The sequence below is a fragment of the Apteryx rowi genome, unplaced genomic scaffold (genome assembly GCF_003343035.1).
Source record: "Apteryx rowi isolate R43461 unplaced genomic scaffold, aptRow1 scaffold_1, whole genome shotgun sequence".
NCBI lineage: Eukaryota > Metazoa > Chordata > Aves > Apterygiformes > Apterygidae > Apteryx > Apteryx rowi.
In genome coordinates this window covers 1,255,442-1,274,787 of record NW_020447196.1, presented here as the reverse complement: position 1 = coordinate 1,274,787, position 19,346 = coordinate 1,255,442, and the positions used below count along the sequence as shown (strand labels likewise).

The 19,346-nt window shown below is 40.9% G+C and overlaps 2 protein-coding genes across 3 annotated transcripts in view; one reads left to right on the top strand and one right to left on the bottom strand.

The window, feature by feature from the left end:
* Positions 1–19,346, bottom strand: part of LOC112963351 (vacuolar protein sorting-associated protein 35) — a 76,917-nt gene that overhangs the window by 30,949 nt on the left and 26,622 nt on the right. For both annotated transcript variants that reach the window (XM_026060307.1, XM_026060298.1), the window contains exons 6-12: positions 18,891–18,984; positions 18,466–18,575; positions 17,080–17,221; positions 15,970–16,040; positions 14,400–14,528; positions 13,166–13,318; positions 11,214–11,346 (exon numbers count right to left, since the gene is read on the bottom strand). In XM_026060307.1, the coding sequence (XP_025916092.1) occupies positions 11,214–11,346; positions 13,166–13,318; positions 14,400–14,528; positions 15,970–16,040; positions 17,080–17,221; positions 18,466–18,575; positions 18,891–18,984 (832 nt within the window). The remainder of the gene's footprint in view (positions 1–11,213; positions 11,347–13,165; positions 13,319–14,399; positions 14,529–15,969; positions 16,041–17,079; positions 17,222–18,465; positions 18,576–18,890; positions 18,985–19,346) is intronic.
* On the top strand, positions 56–6,661 carry ORC6 (origin recognition complex subunit 6). Its single transcript, XM_026060349.1, has 6 exons — positions 56–630; positions 1,485–1,648; positions 2,703–2,792; positions 3,974–4,086; positions 5,483–5,557; positions 5,974–6,661. The coding sequence occupies exons 1-6, from the start codon at positions 124–126 to the stop codon at positions 6,138–6,140; spliced, it is 1,116 nt and encodes a 371-aa protein (XP_025916134.1). The 5' UTR covers positions 56–123; the 3' UTR covers positions 6,141–6,661.

Here is a 19,346-nt window from a genome sequence, read left to right as displayed (position 1 = left end):
GCGGGCCGGCGGCGGAGCCCGGCTGGGGTCGGTGACGGGGCGGGGGGCAGCTTCGCCTCGGGCGGCCCGGCTGCGGTAGCGCCCCGAGAGCGGTGCCCGCCTGCGGGCGGCCCGGTGACCGTTATGGCGCGTCTCCCCCCTCGGCGCGGTTGTTGCCAGCGGGTCGCTCCGTGCTGCGGGAGGCTTCCGCGCCAGCCCCCGGACCTCCGGCCACGTCCACGCCGTTTCCCAGCCCCCGGGTGCCGGTGTGACTCCCGTCCCGGAGGCTCTGGCAGGCCCTACGGAACACGAAGATAYTGCTGCAAGTCGTCAGAGAAAGGGCAGTATGGCCCCGTGTGTGCCGTCTCGCTTAGCGCCCTTTGCCAGGCCCGTGCTGCAGCCCCTGTCGGAGGCGGGGTACCACACGAGGCAGACCTTGGCTCGGTGCCTGCGCTGTCATGCTTATTGTCTTGCAACTGCAGTTTTGTTAAGGAGAGATTCGGATGCTGGATGTTTTGCAGAAAAGCTGAAGAGTACCTGCGGCTATCCCAGGTGAAATGCACAGGACTGATGGCTCAAATGACRGCGACCAGCAGTGCCGTGATGTGCCTGGACCTAGCAGCTAGTTTCATGAAACAACCAGTGGACAAAGTAAGATAGAGAATATGACTTGGTTGGTTGCTGCGTTCTGCATAGATCCACCAAGACCAGTGTTGTGTGCGGTCTGTGGTGGGGTGGGAAAGGGATAGTAATAACTGACGTTACCCTAAACTTCGGCCCAGAGTACTGTTGGGCCCTTATACAAATTCAGTGCTATTAAAGCTTTCATTACTCAGAGTTTGAAACTGGGAGAATTGAGATCAGCATCATTGTYATAGTCACTTCATGATTTAAGCTTGATTTGCTATTGTTTTCAGCTCATTTAATAATGAATTAACTACTAGCAGGGATGTTAAAATCTCTCCCTTTACTGTGACAGCAAAGCAGTGGCTCTAAAGAATCCCTCTCTACAGTGGTACCTGTAAACCTTCATCTGCAGAGCTGCCAGATAAACGGCACTGCGCTGCCAAAATAATGTTTGATATAAGATGTTCCTGATTGTCCATTCTCAGACAGACGAGAGTTTGGTTGCACCTGATCCCATGAGGAGTAGCACGGAGGTACTGTGCATCTCTACAAGTTGCTCGGATCTTGGGTACCTTCATTTTTAGCTATATTGTGATAAAAGAGCCATGTCATGTTGCATAGAAAAGACAAACCTCAGCCCCAGGGAAATGATCTAAAAATAAAGCTGCATTAAAAGGTGTGGCATTTCTAGGCAGTTAGTCTTTCTCTGTGCAGTGAAAACTTTCATTGCTCATTGCACAAATGTGTTTTTTCTAGCAATTAAACATTATTTAGAAAACTTGGTATATAGTTTCTCTCTACTCTGTTTCAGTTTTCTGAGTAAGATATTGGAAAGTAGCCTTTAGCTAATGCCTGCGATTTGTCTTTGTCTTTCAAAGAGCTACTGTGTTAAACTCTCCGGTTTGAACAAGACAACTTACCAGAGCTCCGTGAAGTCTTTGGAGTGTTTGCTAGGGGTGAACTCCAGACTGGGAATGCGAGACTTAGCTGTGCAGTTCTGTTGCATGGAGGCAGTGAGCACCGCTTCAAAAATACTACAGAGGTGAGGAAGCTCTTGCAATCACACTGGGACTCACCAGTAAGATCCTTTGTTCATTAGGTGTGTAAACAGCTTGGTGGTTGGAAGGGCCAACTATCTCCCACCGACTGGATCCAGCGAGGTGAGTTGTTAGCACTGATAATCTGGCTGTTTATCTAGGCCACTTTTTAAATTACATGTTAGAGTTAGACTGAGTCTCAGTAAGATTTGATTCCTAGTGCATGTTTTTGTCCATAGCATCACAGTGTCTTCCATTTAACTGCTTACATCTGATAATGTCATAGTTCAGAAGCAATGTTCAGTAAAAACAAATCCTCCCTTCTGGAGAAGCAGTTCTCTTCTAAAATGCACATTGCTCTTCATGTAAAAACAAGAGTCAGAACACTTCAGCTGAGATTCAGTTAACTAAAACCTTGCATCTGTAACATCTACTTGAATGTGAGCAGTTGCTGAAGAGCTCTGTTCTGGAGTGCAGTCACCTTGTTGGAACAACATGTTTAAAAACTGTCAGGGACTCAGAGTATTCCGAGTTACAGGAAAGCGAACACAGGCTGTGTACGCATGTGGGTGTTTAACACCAACTAAAGCGAATGGCCTGGGTCCAAGTGGACAATAAAAAATGAAAGTCTCCACAGTGCTGGAGTTCCACTATGTCATTTTCCATCCTTAAGCCTTCATTCTTGTAATATATGTATCAAAGGAACTATAGTTCCTCTACAACAGGATGGATTTGTGCAAAACATCTCATCATAACTTTTAGATGTAGAGATGGAAAGCACTCTGAGGATGGGCAGCAGGAGAAATAGATTTTACTGACATGCCTTGATCCAGATTCCTGATTTAAAATACCTTTATTTCAAAAGGAGAAGATCCCAATCCCCTTCTTTTCCCTTGTTTCTTTTCTCAGCTAGTAGCAGCTGTTTGTGTTTGACAGGGTTGCAAAGGACTACATAGTCCAACACGTGTTCATCTGCTGAGGACCATGTGACAGACTATTTCAAAAGCTTCACTTGAGGCAAGTGTGCCATGCAATTACCACTCTTATTGTTGTTTTTAGGTATGAATCTAGCCTCTCTGAAGCCCAGCAAATGGACCTTGATTTCTCAAAGCCACTGTTTACAACAGCTGCACTAYTCACTGCATGCAGGTGAGTATAGCTTGAGGGATCTTACAGGGGCTTAAATGGCTAATGAGACATCAAAGAGAAAGAGTGCTCATAGTGTAAAAAGCTGATTCATTTTTCAGCATGTCTGAATAGTCTGAAGGAGCTTGCTTAGCGCATCCTGCTGCTCACTCCTGGAACTGGAGACAGCCCTAGCAAATGAGTCATTTTTCTGATAGTAAAGTCTCCTACCTACACTGCATTTGCCTTCAGGAGGAAGCAAAAATGTTACATCAAATATGCAGTAGGGTAACTTAAATTACTTGTTATAGAATAAATTAAAGCTGTCCTTCCTGGTGCATAATAGAGGCTGTGGGTGATTCCATTAGGACAATTATCCAAGGCAGTGGTTGAAGAACTTCTGTTAGTGCTTTGCACTTCCCCTCCTCCCTCTCAGCCTAACCAGCATAACATAATCCCTTAGTAACATTTTCAGATTTAGTGGGAAGACTGTTTCCCTTTGTCAGTACAGATTTAAACTTGGCACAGAGCAAAAAGCTGTACATGGCTCTTGTTGAGAGGCTGCTCAAGGTACAGGAATGGCAGCTAGCTTACCTCTGAGCACTAAGATGCAGCCGTTGTTCTGAAGAATGAAAAGCTCTTAAGCCCTAGACCCTCACATCCTGAGGACAGTCTAACCTTTGGGAAATGGGTTCTTCTTAGCTGAAGGCCTGCATCAACTTGGAAGGTAGGTGTCAGCAGAGCATGACTCAGCCAACCCTTTCTAAGAGTTTGCTTGCATGCAAATACCTTCCCTCTCAGTATTATGCCTTGTAACAATCTTATGAAGCAGTCTAGGTGCTGCATAGTTGCACAGCTCTCTACAACTGATCTCTAACACAGTCATCCCATTCGGCTCTGCCATAGCGTGATTTTGTCCTGCTTCCCTCAAAAGCTGGAAAGTACCTTTTCCTAATAGAATTTTCTCTTGTAATTTGAACTAACCATGGGCTTCGGTTCCAGATCTGTCCTGGTTGAGTTGCGTAAGGGTCTATTAATTAACCAGATTTTTCTGAGTGAGATAAGGACTAGGCAGATGAGACAAGAACTCAAGCTTCCCCTCCTTGTTCTTGCAGACAGTGCTGGTACAGTAAACATAGCCTCACTTGAGTGATACTTGCTTGAATGTTGCTTCCAACAGAAGATAAATTAACTTTCTGTTGTAGGCAGTTGAAGCTAAAAGTAGACAAGTCTAAAATGGTGGCTACATCTGGGGTGAAAAAAGCAATATTTGAGCGGCTATGCAGTCAACTGGAGAAAATGAGTCAGCAACTCAGCAGTAAGTTTTTGGCTTTATCCCTGTAAGGCATCCCTTAGTCCTCACCAGATCTCACAGTGCTTCTACGCTGGTGATTTCATTCTGATCACTTACAACTGCTCCCTTCCAGCCAAGCCCGGCTGTCTGTTCCAACATGTTTCCTGCAGTCCAAATCCCAATAATGCTTCTCACTTCAAGGGAGGTCACAACAGCTTAACATGTTGCAAGGCCAACAATAAATATTTTTTTCTCTTCTCAAATGCTCACTGTTCCTTACATTCTCTGCTGCTGCAACTTATTCCTTGCTTCTCCTGTAACTACCAGGCCTATTTTGGATTCGTCCTTCTCACATGCTTTCTGCATCCCTATAACATAGAAACATAAAGATTAAACATAAATATCTTGTGATCTCTGTTGCTGTGACTGACTGACTTCTGTTTCCTTTCCTCCCCCCCCCCCACAAGAGGACTAACACACATGCCTAAGCCCTGCTTTTCTGTGCTAATTCAGCTATTACCTGACACTGTCCCATCACATACAGTGGGCAAACATGAGGAATGTCATCCTCACCTGTTGTTGAACATACAGCTTTCCCCACTCCTTTCAGTGGAGGAGGAAGATTGAAATATGCTACCTGCCTTCCTGAGCTTATATTTCTGCTCCTTCCTGCTGACTTCCCCTCTTTCCTTTCCTAGGCTTTCTTTCTCCGTCCCTCACTAGCAGCACCCCTGCCTCCCGCTATCTTCACACTTCATATTGTGACGTTTTTGGAACGTGCTGCCTGAACCCAAACCAAAAGCTGCTGCTCCCTCCCAGGCAGAGACAGTCCCAGACTGTGATGCCCTATAAAAGTCTTACCCTACCAGTAAAGCAGCTAAAAGCAGCTGGGAGTTTCTGTATTAAGTCAGGGAAGAGGGGAATAGATGCAGCATGTTGTGGGTACCTGTAAAACAAACAAGTTGAAGAAATGGGATAGAAGGGAGAAGAAATAAATGAGAATTCTGCCTGAATAATCAGTAATAAAGTGTTTTTTGGGGTACAAACATGACTGGTAAAGGTTACAAATAGAGCAGCAGTGCTGGTTAAAGCAGCCAGCCAGTCCTTGCAACCCTTGCAGTGCAACGGCACCTCTGCATGTACAGCTTAGGGGTCAGCCTGGACCAGGGAACTGCTCTGAGCAAGAAATAATCGTTTCCTGCTGGGCTGTTTTCCACCCAGGTCAGTCACCTAACCCCTTGCACCACCTGGCTGCACAAGCTGCTGTGCTAGGCAACAGACAGCAACCTGGGAGGAAGAATAGGTCACCGAGTCAGGGCACTGTGCAAGGTGGCCCTGCTGTCAAAGGACTACATGTAGAACGACATCCTTGGGGCCCCAAACAATGTTCAGAAATAAGAGAGCTTTCCATTTTTTTTAGAAGATGATGTTCCTTTGGCTGCTGAGACACCTGAAAGCCTGCAGACCAACCTGGAGCACTGTGAGAAGGAAGATGGTAATTTGTTTTTAGCTATGAACTAAATCAGCTCACCAGAGCAGCTCTAAGCTTTGTTGTTGCTTAATGATATTTTAATTATATTATATGCCATAAGGATCTGTTCACAGCAGCTTACTCTATTCTGCAAACCACTGGCTAGTGGAAGGACTAAGAGAGGCTGACAGAAGGACCATGATGTTTATATTGAGTGGTCCTAGTAGAATTAAGGACTTTTCTGTTCAGAAACAAAGGTGAAGAGGTTACTATTGCAGTGGAGGGCAGGGGAGAAGGGGGACAGGGACAGAAGCAAACCACAGATTAACTAATATAGTAGCAGTCCCTGTGCTTGTCTGTACATAGTTATACACTGCCAGCTGTTCCCAACAATGTATTGTCCATGTTGGCACATCATGGACTTTCTCCTTCTCTCATAGAATCTGAAGATCATGAGACACCATGTAAACAGCCAAAGACTGAAACAAAGCAAGACTACGAAGAATGGAAAAAGAGAATCCTGGAAAATGCTGCTAAGGCACAAAAGACAAATAGGAGTACTGCCTCTGAAGTGCCATCTAGCAATATCACTGCTGCTTGCTCGTAATTTTAGCTCCCCTTCCACTCTAACAAGTCTTCCAGTAGCATGTGGAGCAAAGGTTGGCTAGTAGCCAGCTAGTTTTATTTATGAGATAGTTTTAAAAATATTTAAGAATATTGTTTGTAATAAATGACACCAGAATTATGTTGATTTTGCAAGAATAAGCATGTCTGAACGCTAGCCAGGCTGGTGCCTGATCAGCTATGGCATTAGGTGGTAGGATAATTTCTCTCACTGCAAGGAGGTAACATTTTAATGCAGTGTTAAATGTGAGTGTTACAAATTACTTCCCTTTGTGCCTCTGGCTGGAAGTAGTCAGTAAAAATAGAGGGAGGGGATTAATGGTGCCTTGTTAACAGCAAAAACAGATGAATTAAAGAATTTGATAAACTGTTTTTAGTGCCAAAGAAATACTGTTCAGATGCTTAAGTTGACTTAGTTTTTATGATCTGTGTGGGACTGAAGCCTCTTGTACATGTAAGGGGCCCCAAATATTCCAAGAAACAATAAAGATACCTGAGGGAAGATTTTGTATTATGACTTCAGGTTCTTGTCTATGCTTTAAGGAGGAAAATATCTAGCTGACAAGAATCTCAGACCCAGTACACCAGGCAATAGRACTTTTTTTGCAGGCTGGGGCAGAAAAATCCTGTACAGGGGAGTTCCCTATAGTTCTTAAAGGCAACTTCCACAGTCCTACACTTCCATCCCACCTATTGAAACTGCAATATGTGTTAGCTACGTTCTCAAGAAAGATCACAACTTTTAGCAGTGCAGGGCTGTGGTAACTGTAATAAAACCAATCCAAACCTGCTGCATTTTCCTTTAATATTAATGTTTTCTGTCTGGGGCATGCAAACAAATTATCTTCTGTAAACCCTTGTTTCAAAACAACCCAGAAGACCCCCACTGTCCATATGAAGCAAAAGGAAAATACCTTGTGTCTGAACATTTAGGTTTGATACACTGCCCCCATCTGGGCTTCTGCTTGACAGTGTTTTAACAGCTTGCCAAACACCTCACATTGCTGCGCATGCTCCTTGCTTACCTGTGCGACACCTTTGGCACCTTGGTTACAGACAGGTGATATCATGCCATCAGCACATGGGACCAGCTTGCTCTTGTACTCACTGTTCCAGAATCAAGACTAGTGGCTCACATGAGATTTGTCCTTGTAGCCCATGGTACCTCCCAAGCACAATGCGCAGGACACAGTGAAACATGCCATCGGGTTGCAGAGGGGGGTTTCCCTGCACTACAGAACTATATAGTGGCTGCAGAGTGTAAAGGGATTTCCTTCTGTTGAGGACTAAGATACCATTCCTGTTGACCAAGTGCACCTTCTCTCTGGGTGAAATGGAGAGGAAATATGTATGAGACAGCATGTGTATGTCACCCTCTTACAAAAATAGTGGAAGAAGCACACAGTAAGTAGAGAAATCAAAACTTACTGGCCATTTTACTTTCACTTCTCCCATCCAATAAAATTGAAGCCTGAAAAAGGAAGTCAATTCTGACCAACTTAACTTGAATTAGAAAGAGCTTATTTCAGACCCGAATCCTGATTACATTGCAGAACTATAACAATAACTTTAACTTGGAATGGACTCCAAACAAATGTCTGATGAGCAGAGAAAAATCTTGATAAATAACCCACATTCAGAAAAAGCTGTAACAAAATGTCCACTCTTTAAAATCTGATGTAGTATGAGGCAGAGTCCTCAGGATGGGGGAGAATCCAACCTAATGGGTTAATATTCTGTAGTTATGACCTAATAAAAGATGCCTTTTTTTTAATGATTATTTCTTTGATTAAAACCAAGCTTGAGTAGTAGGCCAGTTCCATTTTAATGCAATTTATTAATCTTAATTCATAAATATACATACCAATGAATATAACCATATTTAGCATGCAGTACCACTGTGAAAGGAAAACATTAACAATAGCAGGCCTTCATGGAAGGTGACACATTATCAAGATTATTTCACTTGATTTTAATTCTTCTCTGACTTGATTCTGGACATGCTACAGAAATCCAGAACCCAGGTGTAAGCAAAGTGAGAAGCGCTAGAGTGGGAAAAATAACTAGACTAGCACAAGCCATTCTTAAAGTCCTCTTTATTAGTAACCACCACTTTTTCTAATTCAAGGGATATGAAAGTCCATAAAGTCAATGGTAGCTTGACAGTGGCTTGATTATGCCTTTGCTGAAAAGCTAGTTTTAATACTATTAGTTTGTCCCACCCCCCCGCAAGAGCTCATTCAGCTCATGCTGAGTTTTGCAGTATCTAGAACAGGAATAAAGGAAACCACATGCTTAGTAAACAATGTTATTCCATTAGCTGAGGAATTGTAAGTGGCTCCAACTCTTTATACATCAGAAAAATATTTCTGTTTAAAAACACAAATAAGTTAGTATTGTGAGGAAAAAAATCTAGTGTTTGAGAACAAAACGGAAAAAGGGCTCCAGGCTCCTTACTGGGCCAAAGGCAGAGTCCTGCGATACACCATCTCCCAGCCACTGAACAATAATAAAACTATTTTGTATACCCCAATATGTCACCTTCTCAGATAGACTTCATCACAATTGCCAAAAAGGGAAAAAAAAAGTCCTTAGATTAAAACTTACAAATGTAGGTGCTGCAATCACAGTCAATGAGAAACCTTTACAAGTTTGAACAATGTGTAATTCAATGCCTGGAAATGTCTTCTTCTCTGAAAAAGATTATTTCAGTTTAATTCAGCTCAGTTCAGCTTACTATTAAAAAAAGAAAACCAGCAATGGACATATTGACTTAAGTTGCTTTCAAGCCAGGATTCCTCATATTCCCAAAGTATTCAGTGACTATTTTTTAAAGGAAACAGTAAAATTTTAAATATATATATATATACACACACACACATCTCTATGTGTGTATATATATACACACACATATATACAAATACATATGTAGTCAACTCTGAGTAGTTGGGCTTGTCATGTTTTAGAGGAAAAGAATGAAATCTTTTTTGAAAAATTACAGAAAAACAGGATATCTGATCTCTTTTGCTTTAAGTAAGAGATATTTGGGGGAAAAAATATGTGCCATTGTTGTGGCAGTGCTCTAAAATTGATAAAGTACATCAGCAGTAAAGAAAGTCTCTAGAGATTTTAYGTTTGATATGAGAAATCAAAAACTGTTGAGGTGTTTTCTGGTGTAAACATACCAACAAATTTCTGTAGAATCAAAGCCTTCAGCAAGAAGTCAGTCCCACTAACAGCCATGTTTTTGTATCACTGTCTCCAATAACTAAAAGCTTGTAAAAACAAGCTAGGTAGCTTCTGCTTTTAGAAATTATTTCTGTGCTTCTGTCCTGAGGCATTTCTGGAAGCTAAGCACTCTAATGCACATAATATTTGAGAAGAACAGATCCAAAACCTTATGTTATATAAGAAAGGGATAGAAATTATTGAAAAAAAACAAGTCCTTCTTTCATGGCTTGATGTCCATGTGCAAGAGCAGTAGATGCTTCATACAAGCTCATGCAAGCTTCACAGACATGCTCTGAAACCTCTTCAGCCTGTTAGCAGCAGCCACCACATAAAAATGTTTCTGTGAACAAAACAGAAGAGTCCAAATATGAGTGTAACTGAGGCGAAGGACATTTTCTGTGGCTGACATGGGTTCTGCTTAGGTCAGAAAAAAAGAAGTTTCTTTTGCCACTAGTGTCCCACAGCTTGTGCAAAATGCAGTGCAAAACAGCCATGTTTTCTGCATATTACAGACAGTTTATACCTTTCCCAGCTGAAGAAAAGTCCTAGCTTTTTCATAGAAGCACATGTTTAACTTGGTGAAAGTTTCATACAAGGTCCAGCATGGACTCAGCCTCAGGGAAGCCAGCTAGCTTACAGTGTACCACCACTCACCTACAGCTGCCAAAAGCAGTTTCACATAACATAAAACTGACATCCCTCCTACACAGAGGTGCCAAGCAAATAAACCACCAGAGGAACTCTTCTTGTGGCTGAGAAGAGGCCCACCAGCTTTCCCTGCTTGTCTTTGCATCGTCGGCAGCATGGTTACCTGYGGGCGTGCAGCAGACCAACTGCTGCAGTTTGGGCCTCAGTGTACTGACAGGAGGAAAAGCAAAGCAGTCATCTGTCATCAGTGTAATTTGAAGAATCCTGAAGGATGATGCTCAAATCCTCCCCACAAGGGACCATGAAAGGCTTTGTACTGGGGAACCCCTGATGACTGCAGAACAGACCGCAACACTGTTACAAACTATATATCTTTAGATAATGTTTTTTTCAAATGCAAGTGCAAAAGCCTGTGACCAAACAGCAGGAGTGCTGGAGTGGAAAAAATGTAAGCCTCAGGTGCAACTCCTTGACAATGTATTGCAACTCTAGCGACGAAGGAAAAGGAAATGGACTTCATGGGGTTTTCCTCGCATTTCCACAGCCTTGTGTGTAACAAGATCATTGTGTCCACCCTTCAGGACTGAGCATCTACAATCCAACAGAAACTCCAATAGAAATATTACTTATCAATCCAAACTTAGTTCCAAAGCAGCCCAGGATTATCAGGAAGGTTAAGTAATTTTCCAAGGTTGTGCAGAGCATCAAGTTCTCTGGATGGGTTTAAGCTTAATTTTTCCTTCTCTCCCAGACTTCTGCCATGGGAGGTGCAAAACAGCCTTTGGTTGTATCCCTACCACATAGAGGCAAAAGAACAATACAACTGTTGTCAACTGATAAGTCTCTCCTATCTGAAGAAAAAGATCATTTAATGTAAACTGAGTAGTATTTGAAGCCTCTGGGGAGGAAAAAAAAAAAAAAAAACTTCTAAACACCAAGCCAAAGCAAGTATAAAAATTTGAAAGCAAAATTGCTAAAAGCAGAAGCAATATCATTCTGCAGGAGAGAAAATTTAATTTGCAAATGAAAGTAGAATTCCCAAACTCATATTTACAAGAACTCTTTCTTGCCCTGTGCATAAAAGCAAGTCAACATACAGAAAAGTAAATAATGACCCTGCCAGCACTGAGCTGACTGTCCCTCTCGAAATAAGATTTTCCAGGCTTCATCTATTTACCTTCCACTTTCTCTGAGCCATGTAACTCTGCAGCAACAACTGGGACTTCAGGCGACACCTGGACTTCCTGGCTTTGGCAGGCAGATTGTTTAACCACTCGTGCTTCAGACACTGCGTTGCGCTCATCCGGCAGCTACAGGAAGAGAATCTGCCATGTAAACACATCTACCACAGCTGCTGTTTTGTTAGTAACCTTTGCTGCTCAATATTACCAAAGAAACTGCCTTAAATATACCAACAGAAAACTGAGTGGGAAGGCATTTTGAGATGCTCTTCACCTCAGTGCATGCATGTCTGCATGACATTTTGCACTCCCCCACATAAGAGGTGAGTGAAGAGCTGCTGGGGGGGCTGCAGTGCATTGATTGCCCTGTGCTTAAATCTGTATAGCTGTACAGTATTCATCAGTTTATGTCTGATTTGTTATGTGCATGAAGAACTTCATGAAGAGAATCAGTGAATACAGAAAAATAACAGAGGTAGTAACTCATGATGTTCCTTATCTGTCTGTCCTGATAAAGAAGGCTTATCCTGTGCCTCATATTTAAAAGGCATAGACGTGTATCCACCTTAAACTTGGATCAAGCAAAAACACACACTGCATCCAGACATTCAATAATGGGCCCAAATATGAGGACGTCTCCAAAAGCCTCAAGAAAATATATGGGGAGAGAGAAAAATTGGGGGAATGGGGAGGCTGAAAAAAGTTTAACTTGCATTTTTCARAATGAAAGCTTCAGTCCCCTATGCTTCACTCCTGTTTGTCTCAGCTGACACTCAAAAGAGAGGGCTCAGACCCAACCACCAGCTTGCACCAGTTTCAGCAGTCAGGAAAGGCAGACATGGTTCCTGCGCCAGCCCAGCCCGTCTCAGAATGGCAAAGATGCCATAGGAGAGCATAGGCTGGCCATGTGCCTCATGAACAGCTGGGCCAACTAATTGTTCCTCCTTGCCTTTTAGTAGTCATACTCTTTTCTTGCATAGTCTTTTCATTCGCAGCTTCTACCAGACTTTGCAGTGTCCCTACGGAGTCCCTATTCCCACTGCATAGACAGAAGACTAAAGCAAAGATCATCTGCAGTCTCATAGCAAATCAGCAGCAGAGTCTGAAAAAAAACCCTTGGTGACTCCTGCTGACTATTCCTCTGCTCAGGTAGTTTATTCTTAACTTTTCATGTGACTTATTTAAAACATAATTAGTATTAGCACTGATTGGTCTGATTTAGGTAGTGACCTAGCAGATGTCAATGCTCTAAGCGCTCCTTTGAATTCCCTTCGACAACAGGATCTGTTTTCATAGTGTGCATCATTTCCTGTTTTGATTAGTTTTGTACTGCTATTCAGCAAGAGAAAGATTTCTCTACCCTCTTTCCCCAACCCAATAGTCTTGGTCTAACATCAGTATTGCCTTCATTCTGTTTTCTAACCTCACATGTACAATCACTTTTTATTTCAGTGGAGCCAAGACTGAGAAGCCACATGCAGAGTTAAGTCCCAAATGCTCCTTAATATCAACCAAATGCATTTAGAGCACTTCAGAAGAAAACAATGCACATTTTCACAGCTGCAGCTTCCATTTATCCCCCACAGTATTCAAGGAACATTTTTTCCAATTTGTGCCAGGGCTTGTGAAGATCCAAAGTGACAGAAGAAATAGCTTTTGCTCAGAGAAGAATACTGATACCTACATAACAAGGAACAATCCTTCCAGATTTCCTCTACCCTGCCTATATTGATGTTACTGTGGAAGGTAACTCTTCAGTCAAGGTACACTGACATTTTCTTTTTAAACAAGGGCTTTGAATCACTGTGGAAATGCCCAGCAAGCACAGATACAGCATGCAAAAATGTCATATAGCAAGTTCTTCTTGTTGGCTGCAATCCAAACACTTGGCTAGCAGAAATTTAATGATATTAGGTGCAAATGTCCTGATCATCACAGAAAGATGTACCTTTTCTCCTTCACAAGTAGTCTGGAAATAAAGTCTTTTGCTTCCTCTGATAGCTGTTCAAACGCTTCCGCATCAAAATCCCAGCTGCAATTGACTACATAATTCATCGTCTCTGCATCAGTTTCTCCCAGGAATGGGGACAGGCCACTAAGCCTTTTGGAAGAGGAAAAAAAAAAAAAGAAAGAAAAAGAAAGAAAAAGAGAGAGAGACAGACAGACAGACTAGCAGTTAGTATATACATTTACAATTGTGGTTAGTATATGAGAGGAAGTAATCCCAACAGCGGAGATTCCACTTCTCAGTCCCCACCAACATAAGCCAACAGTTTGGAGCAATAAAGCATTGTAATGTTAGTGTTACTCTCTAGCAGTTTGCTCAGCTAAGTGAGGAAGCACTGCTAATGGATACCCAAATAAATTAATTTAGTGGGGATCTAGGTCATACTTTGGTGCTTTGCCAACCAGGAATGCTAGGGGGCTCGAGAGCTTTTGTAAATCAAGGCCCACATACAGATTTGGCTTGAATTAAATGAAACTTTGAACAATACTTTTTTTTTTTCCAATTAGTCTCTAAGCCCATATTTACTCCTTCAATAACTTATCACTCCATTCAGTTGCTTTTTGGCTAATGTATAAATTCAAAACAGAAATTTATTCAGTCCATGGAAAGCAGCTATGAAAAATTCTGGGATGCAGTGCCAACTCATGAGAAGGCAGTGACTTTGGACAGACAAGCCTTCCAGGGCCACCGCACAGATGCCAGAGAAAAGTTTTACCCCATTGTTTGAAAGACATTTATTGTTTAGATGCATAGCCTAACACCCCCAACACTAATTCCTTTGTGAACACCAAGTCCAAGCTGCTGAGATGATCAGATTTAAAATGTGAAAATTAACTTAAGTGCTCAAGAATTCAATGAAAATGAAAATTCTGACATGCTTTGGGCAACTTTTCTTAGTAAAGAAGACCTGACCCATTTTAACCCACTAAATAAGAAGGTAAGAGAGGAGAACATTTAAATATTTATGAAGGATTATTTGTTGCACAAAGACTTCACACCCACAGTGAGGTGCCTTTGCATGAAAGGTCCGTTTCCTCTAACGGAATGAGTTAGGAAGAGTCGCACCCACATGGGCTCAGCGGCTGCTGCACTCCCGCTCTGCAGGTACCTGTCACTGGCCTGTTGTCGCAGAGCCTTTGGTGCCACCACTGCAACCCCTCCTGGGCTTACTCACAGCATGTACGTGATGACACCCACACTCCACATGTCCGTCGGGAAGGAAACAAAGTCATAGTTCACCACTTCAGGAGCCAAGAATTCCGGAGTGCCAAAGTTAACTTTCAGTTTCTCACGAGGTTTGTACCTTTATCAGAAAGAGAGAGGCATCAATGCTGTCAACAGGCTAGGGAAACACATTTCATACTTGTGTTAAAAAATAAAATAAAAATAAAATAAAAATAAAAAAAGAAAGATGGCAAAAAGAACAGTTGAAGCACAGCAGATTCACCCAGGCACAGGACAGCATTAAAGGCTTTAAAGGATAAACTGGTGAATTTTGCAGTAACAGCAGGTGTAATACACCATCAGCTTATCCCTTTGCCAGAGCAAAATCAGAAGGAAGTCACAGGACAATAAAACCTGTAAAGGCCTCCCCTGCAGAGAGACAAGAGCTTTAGTCTCTGCCAGGCTCCACAGGATACTTTCCAGCAGATCTTGTCCAACATCAAATGAATAAATCAGCTTTCATTAAAACAGGTTTGGAGGGCCTTTGCTCAGTAGGATGCACCCAGCAACAGCTCAGGGTAAAGGTCTAGATAACAGATATGAGCACTGCATAACTGCTCAGGTGCAGCTCTGAAGAGGATTATTTAGGCTTGGTAACAAGCAAAACAGTGATGCATATATGGAGAAGAGGATTCTGTTTTATTACTTAAAAAGAAGGCTACAGACACTGCGTCAGTAACAACTGCCACTGATGGCAGCTTGAGTTATGTCTGTATACACAGTCAGAACAGATCGTTAAAGCATTGTTTTCACACCTCCACTTCTTGGAAGATCTAGTTCTCAATCTTGCCTTAGTAAGAGCTTGCGTCTTGACCCTCCATTTCAAAAGAAACCATAATTTAATCTCAGTGTATGCATTTCTGTTGTACATATGTATGAAACCTTGGTATTTGTCTATAGAATTTTTTCTAAGAGTATTTTATGAAAACAGAAATATACAGTAGCCTTACAGGGTTTAGAAAAGTACTCAGAGAAATGTTATTATTATACCAATAGGAGTCATTGCTTTCTATTCTAGAAGAATGGACTCATACTCCCACAGCTTTCCTCTAACAAAAACTCAGAGCAAGCAAAGGAAAGGCATGGAGATAATGCCGTATCGGTCTGAGGGTTTCTTGTTTCACACAGGACGCCTCAAACATGCATTTCATTTTGCAACCAGCTTATCTGCCTAAGGAGTTTAGTACATAACTTCCATAACTGGAACCTGTACAATAAAACCCAGCAGTCATGAAGTCTAAGAGACTTCATGGAGTCCCTAGAGTAAAAACTACACTGGGAAGCATTTTGAGATAATTAGAACAGCAGTATAGCTTTATCCAACAGAAATGTTATTTGAAAAAGTAATTAGATAATTAATGCACATAGCAGAAAATTCATGCCTGCAGGAACGTACTACTTTGCTCATTCACATATCAGAATCAGTTTAGAGCTACCAAAATGCATAAACAAAACATTTAACAAGAACTACCAAAAATTTGTCAGTGTTTTATAATAAATTGATAATTGAACCCTCTTACCTCCTTGCTAATCCAAAGTCAATAATTTTAATCTGGTTTCCTGTGTGATTTACACATAATATGTTTTCAGGCTACAAAAAAGAGAAGATGTTTAGCTAAATATACAACTGTTTGAGACACATCTAGTAGAAGAGAGCAAGAAGAAATTCACAGAGGTTTTAATCATTATTTTTTGGATATTTCTTTTATTTTCCTTACTACCAAGGCAGAGAATGATTTGGCTCTGGCATACTCCCATCTGAGCTAGTAAAAGGCTTGGTTTTAAAGTTCCTTATAGAAGTTTAACTTCTGCTGCTCTATAACAACATTTCTGTATTTCACCACTGGTAAGAGATGGATTTTGACAGAAAAAAGGCCCTCTGCATAAAATGTTAGAGTCAGGCTGGACTGAGCTGGATTTACTGTGAAAGTACACACGTAACTCCATAAAGTTAAAAGGCCACAAGAAGCATGTCAAATGCATGCTTTGGTTTGCTCGCAAAGGCAAAGATTCGGATTTTCTAATGAGAATATTTGCCATGGGCAAATCCAAACTTAATATAATTGCAGAAATGTCTCTAGGGCAGCCAGATCTAACATCATTTGTTTAAGGCATTGTATAAACAGGAAAAAACAAGTTAAGAAATCAACTATTAAGGAACCATTAGGAAACCATACTATCATTTTGCCACAGTTCAGTTCCAGGCATTAAGAAATACAAACAATAGGAGGATGACAGAACAGTTATTTGAGTACAGTTGTGGGGGGCAGGGAAGTGGTGGGAAGACTGCAGGCACTTCTTTCCAAAGTTTTTTTTTTTTTTTTTTTTTTTTTAAATGACAAAGGAAGGGTATGGTTTCATTTCAGACAAAATGGAAAACTTCTCATCCAAGAGAGGCAAAAGCAGAGACCTGGTTTATTTCAGTATTCTAAGCAAGCTACCAGACACTGAAGAAAATAATGAATCTTCAGAGCTTAATTCATTGTGGCTACTGAATTAAATAAGTACTTCAGTATGAAATAAATCAAAGAAAAGAGAAATGACCCTGTTCCTGCAATCTCCATACTTGGTGATTTTGTCCTGGCCCGCACCACAGAGTCACTAAAGAGCAGAGAGCAGAAACTACTGACCTTCAGATCTAGGTGGAGAATATAATGCTGGTGCAAGTAGTGKACTCCTTCACAAATTTGCCTGGTAAACAGGATTGTATCCAACTCTGTTAGATTGTAGTTTTCATCAGTGATTCGGTCAAATAATTCACCACCATCAAGACTAAAATATTGACATAGAGAAGTGTTAAAAACAATAAGATTCCTTAATTGCTCAATTTCCAAGGTGGGAACTGAGTTTCTAATTTAGCAAGGGTCCTAGCAATACATCCAATATAAAGCACGTYAGTATTCTCAAAACTCCAGGAGGCTTATTTTTGAGCTTGGAATTCCACATCAGTCTGCAGTGCCTTCTGAAATGGCAAAGTTGCTGCTAACATTCAGGAAAAAGGCCCAAAACCAGAACCACACAGCCAGCAAGACTGAAGATACTATGGGGAGTACCAAAGTATCTGTTATTCGCTCATCGTCTTGACAGCATAGAGAAAATAAAAGTCAGCCTATAAAACTTAATAAATGAAACTTCTCAAATTCAGATTTGTTCTACCTGAAATGACAACTGAAACTTATTTTGCACATAAAAAGAAAACAACATCAGACATAGCTCTGATAAGGTTTCTGCTAGATTAAAAACCTGAAGTATGGATTTAAACATACACATTTTAAATGTCTAGCATATTTATACTTTTTCATTCATGTATTTGTGCCCATTTTTCCTTAATGCCACTAAGGATTAGTTCTGTAGTGGCATCTCAGTTTTTAGTTTATAAAAACTTCAGTTTTCTGTAAAGCAATATGCTTCTACTCAGAAAAGCCAGCTGGTATACTTCTGGTTTGTTCCATACTTGGTACAGACAAAAATTCTTACTCAGCTTCAAATAGGGTATCTTTATTAATCCTCAAAAATGCAAAAGGAGCTAGCCCATGCACATAGTGAATCACTTTCCTGCTTTCTCCACCTCTTTTCTAAATCTACTTAAGACACCTCATTTCTTCTCATGCTTGGGTCTCACATTCCCTTTTTCTCTACTATGATCTTTTTATTCATCTCCAACACCTTTACATAACTTGGTAGTTAGGGACAATAATGTTAGGGCCTATAAGCTAAGCTCTCAAATGAAAAATTAATTACAGTGAAGCTCTTCATTAACAATCTTGCAATTTGTTTCATACTCTGGAATATAGCTGCCTTTCTTACCATTTGTTTAAATGGCAATGTTATGAAATATGTAATTTTTAACCTAAAGAAATCACCTTCAAAATGCATTTTGAAAATGAAATCAGCTTTCTCATAGGCTGGGAAACTACCCAAGTCTTTCTCACACCTCTGATTTATTGTTCCTTATTTCCTCTAGTGACCTGAGCAAACGCAAATATCTGACAGTGCCTGAGATCATTTAAACTTACTATTCCATGATCAAAGTGATATTACTTTTGCCTTCAAAAGCATCATAAAGCTGGATCAGATTCACATGATTTAATTGGTTCATGATGTTAATTTCATTTTTTACTTCCTCCTGAAAAAATAACAAATTAACAAAAAATGAGCAAATATGCTTCTTAAATACCAACACATCCAAATGCAACTATTTGTAAAACCCAGCAACAGTCATACCGCAAGTCCCAAGTGAACAAAAGGTTTAATCACAAACACAGGAGATTACAAACAGTCATATAAAGTTCATTCTAATATCCACTAAGACACATTTTATAATATTGGATACTACACAATGAGACATTAATTCTTCAGAGCTGATTCAGTGAAGACTAATGAAGGTGCTTGTAATATGTGAGATTTATCTGCTCATTTAGATTTACAACAACATAATTACCTTTTCTTTTGCTCCTTTCACTTTTATGATTTTGGCTGCCAGGTTGAGACCTGTTGATATTTCTGTGCATTTATGAACCTGCCCAAAACGCCCCCTGTTGATACAAAGCAAAGGATGGGAAAATGTTTTAACACAACTCACCACAAAAACTTCTCAAACAACTATTCTTATCGTTGATTAAAAATAGCATGGTACAAAGTGAACAGAATCAGGTGGCCAGCAGCATGAATCTCCTCTTTCTCTCAGCTTATGAAGGATTAGTTTTATCTTTCCAGCCAGTTGTTCAATGCTTACATTAAAATATTATGCTCCCTACATATTACTACATTTCACAGTGGTATGACGACCTGACGATATTCTTTTTCAGTTCCGTAACTATACCCGCTTGCTGTCCTTCAGTGATGTGTTAGTGGGTATATTAACAAGGATATTTCTGTCCTGATCTCATAACTTTTT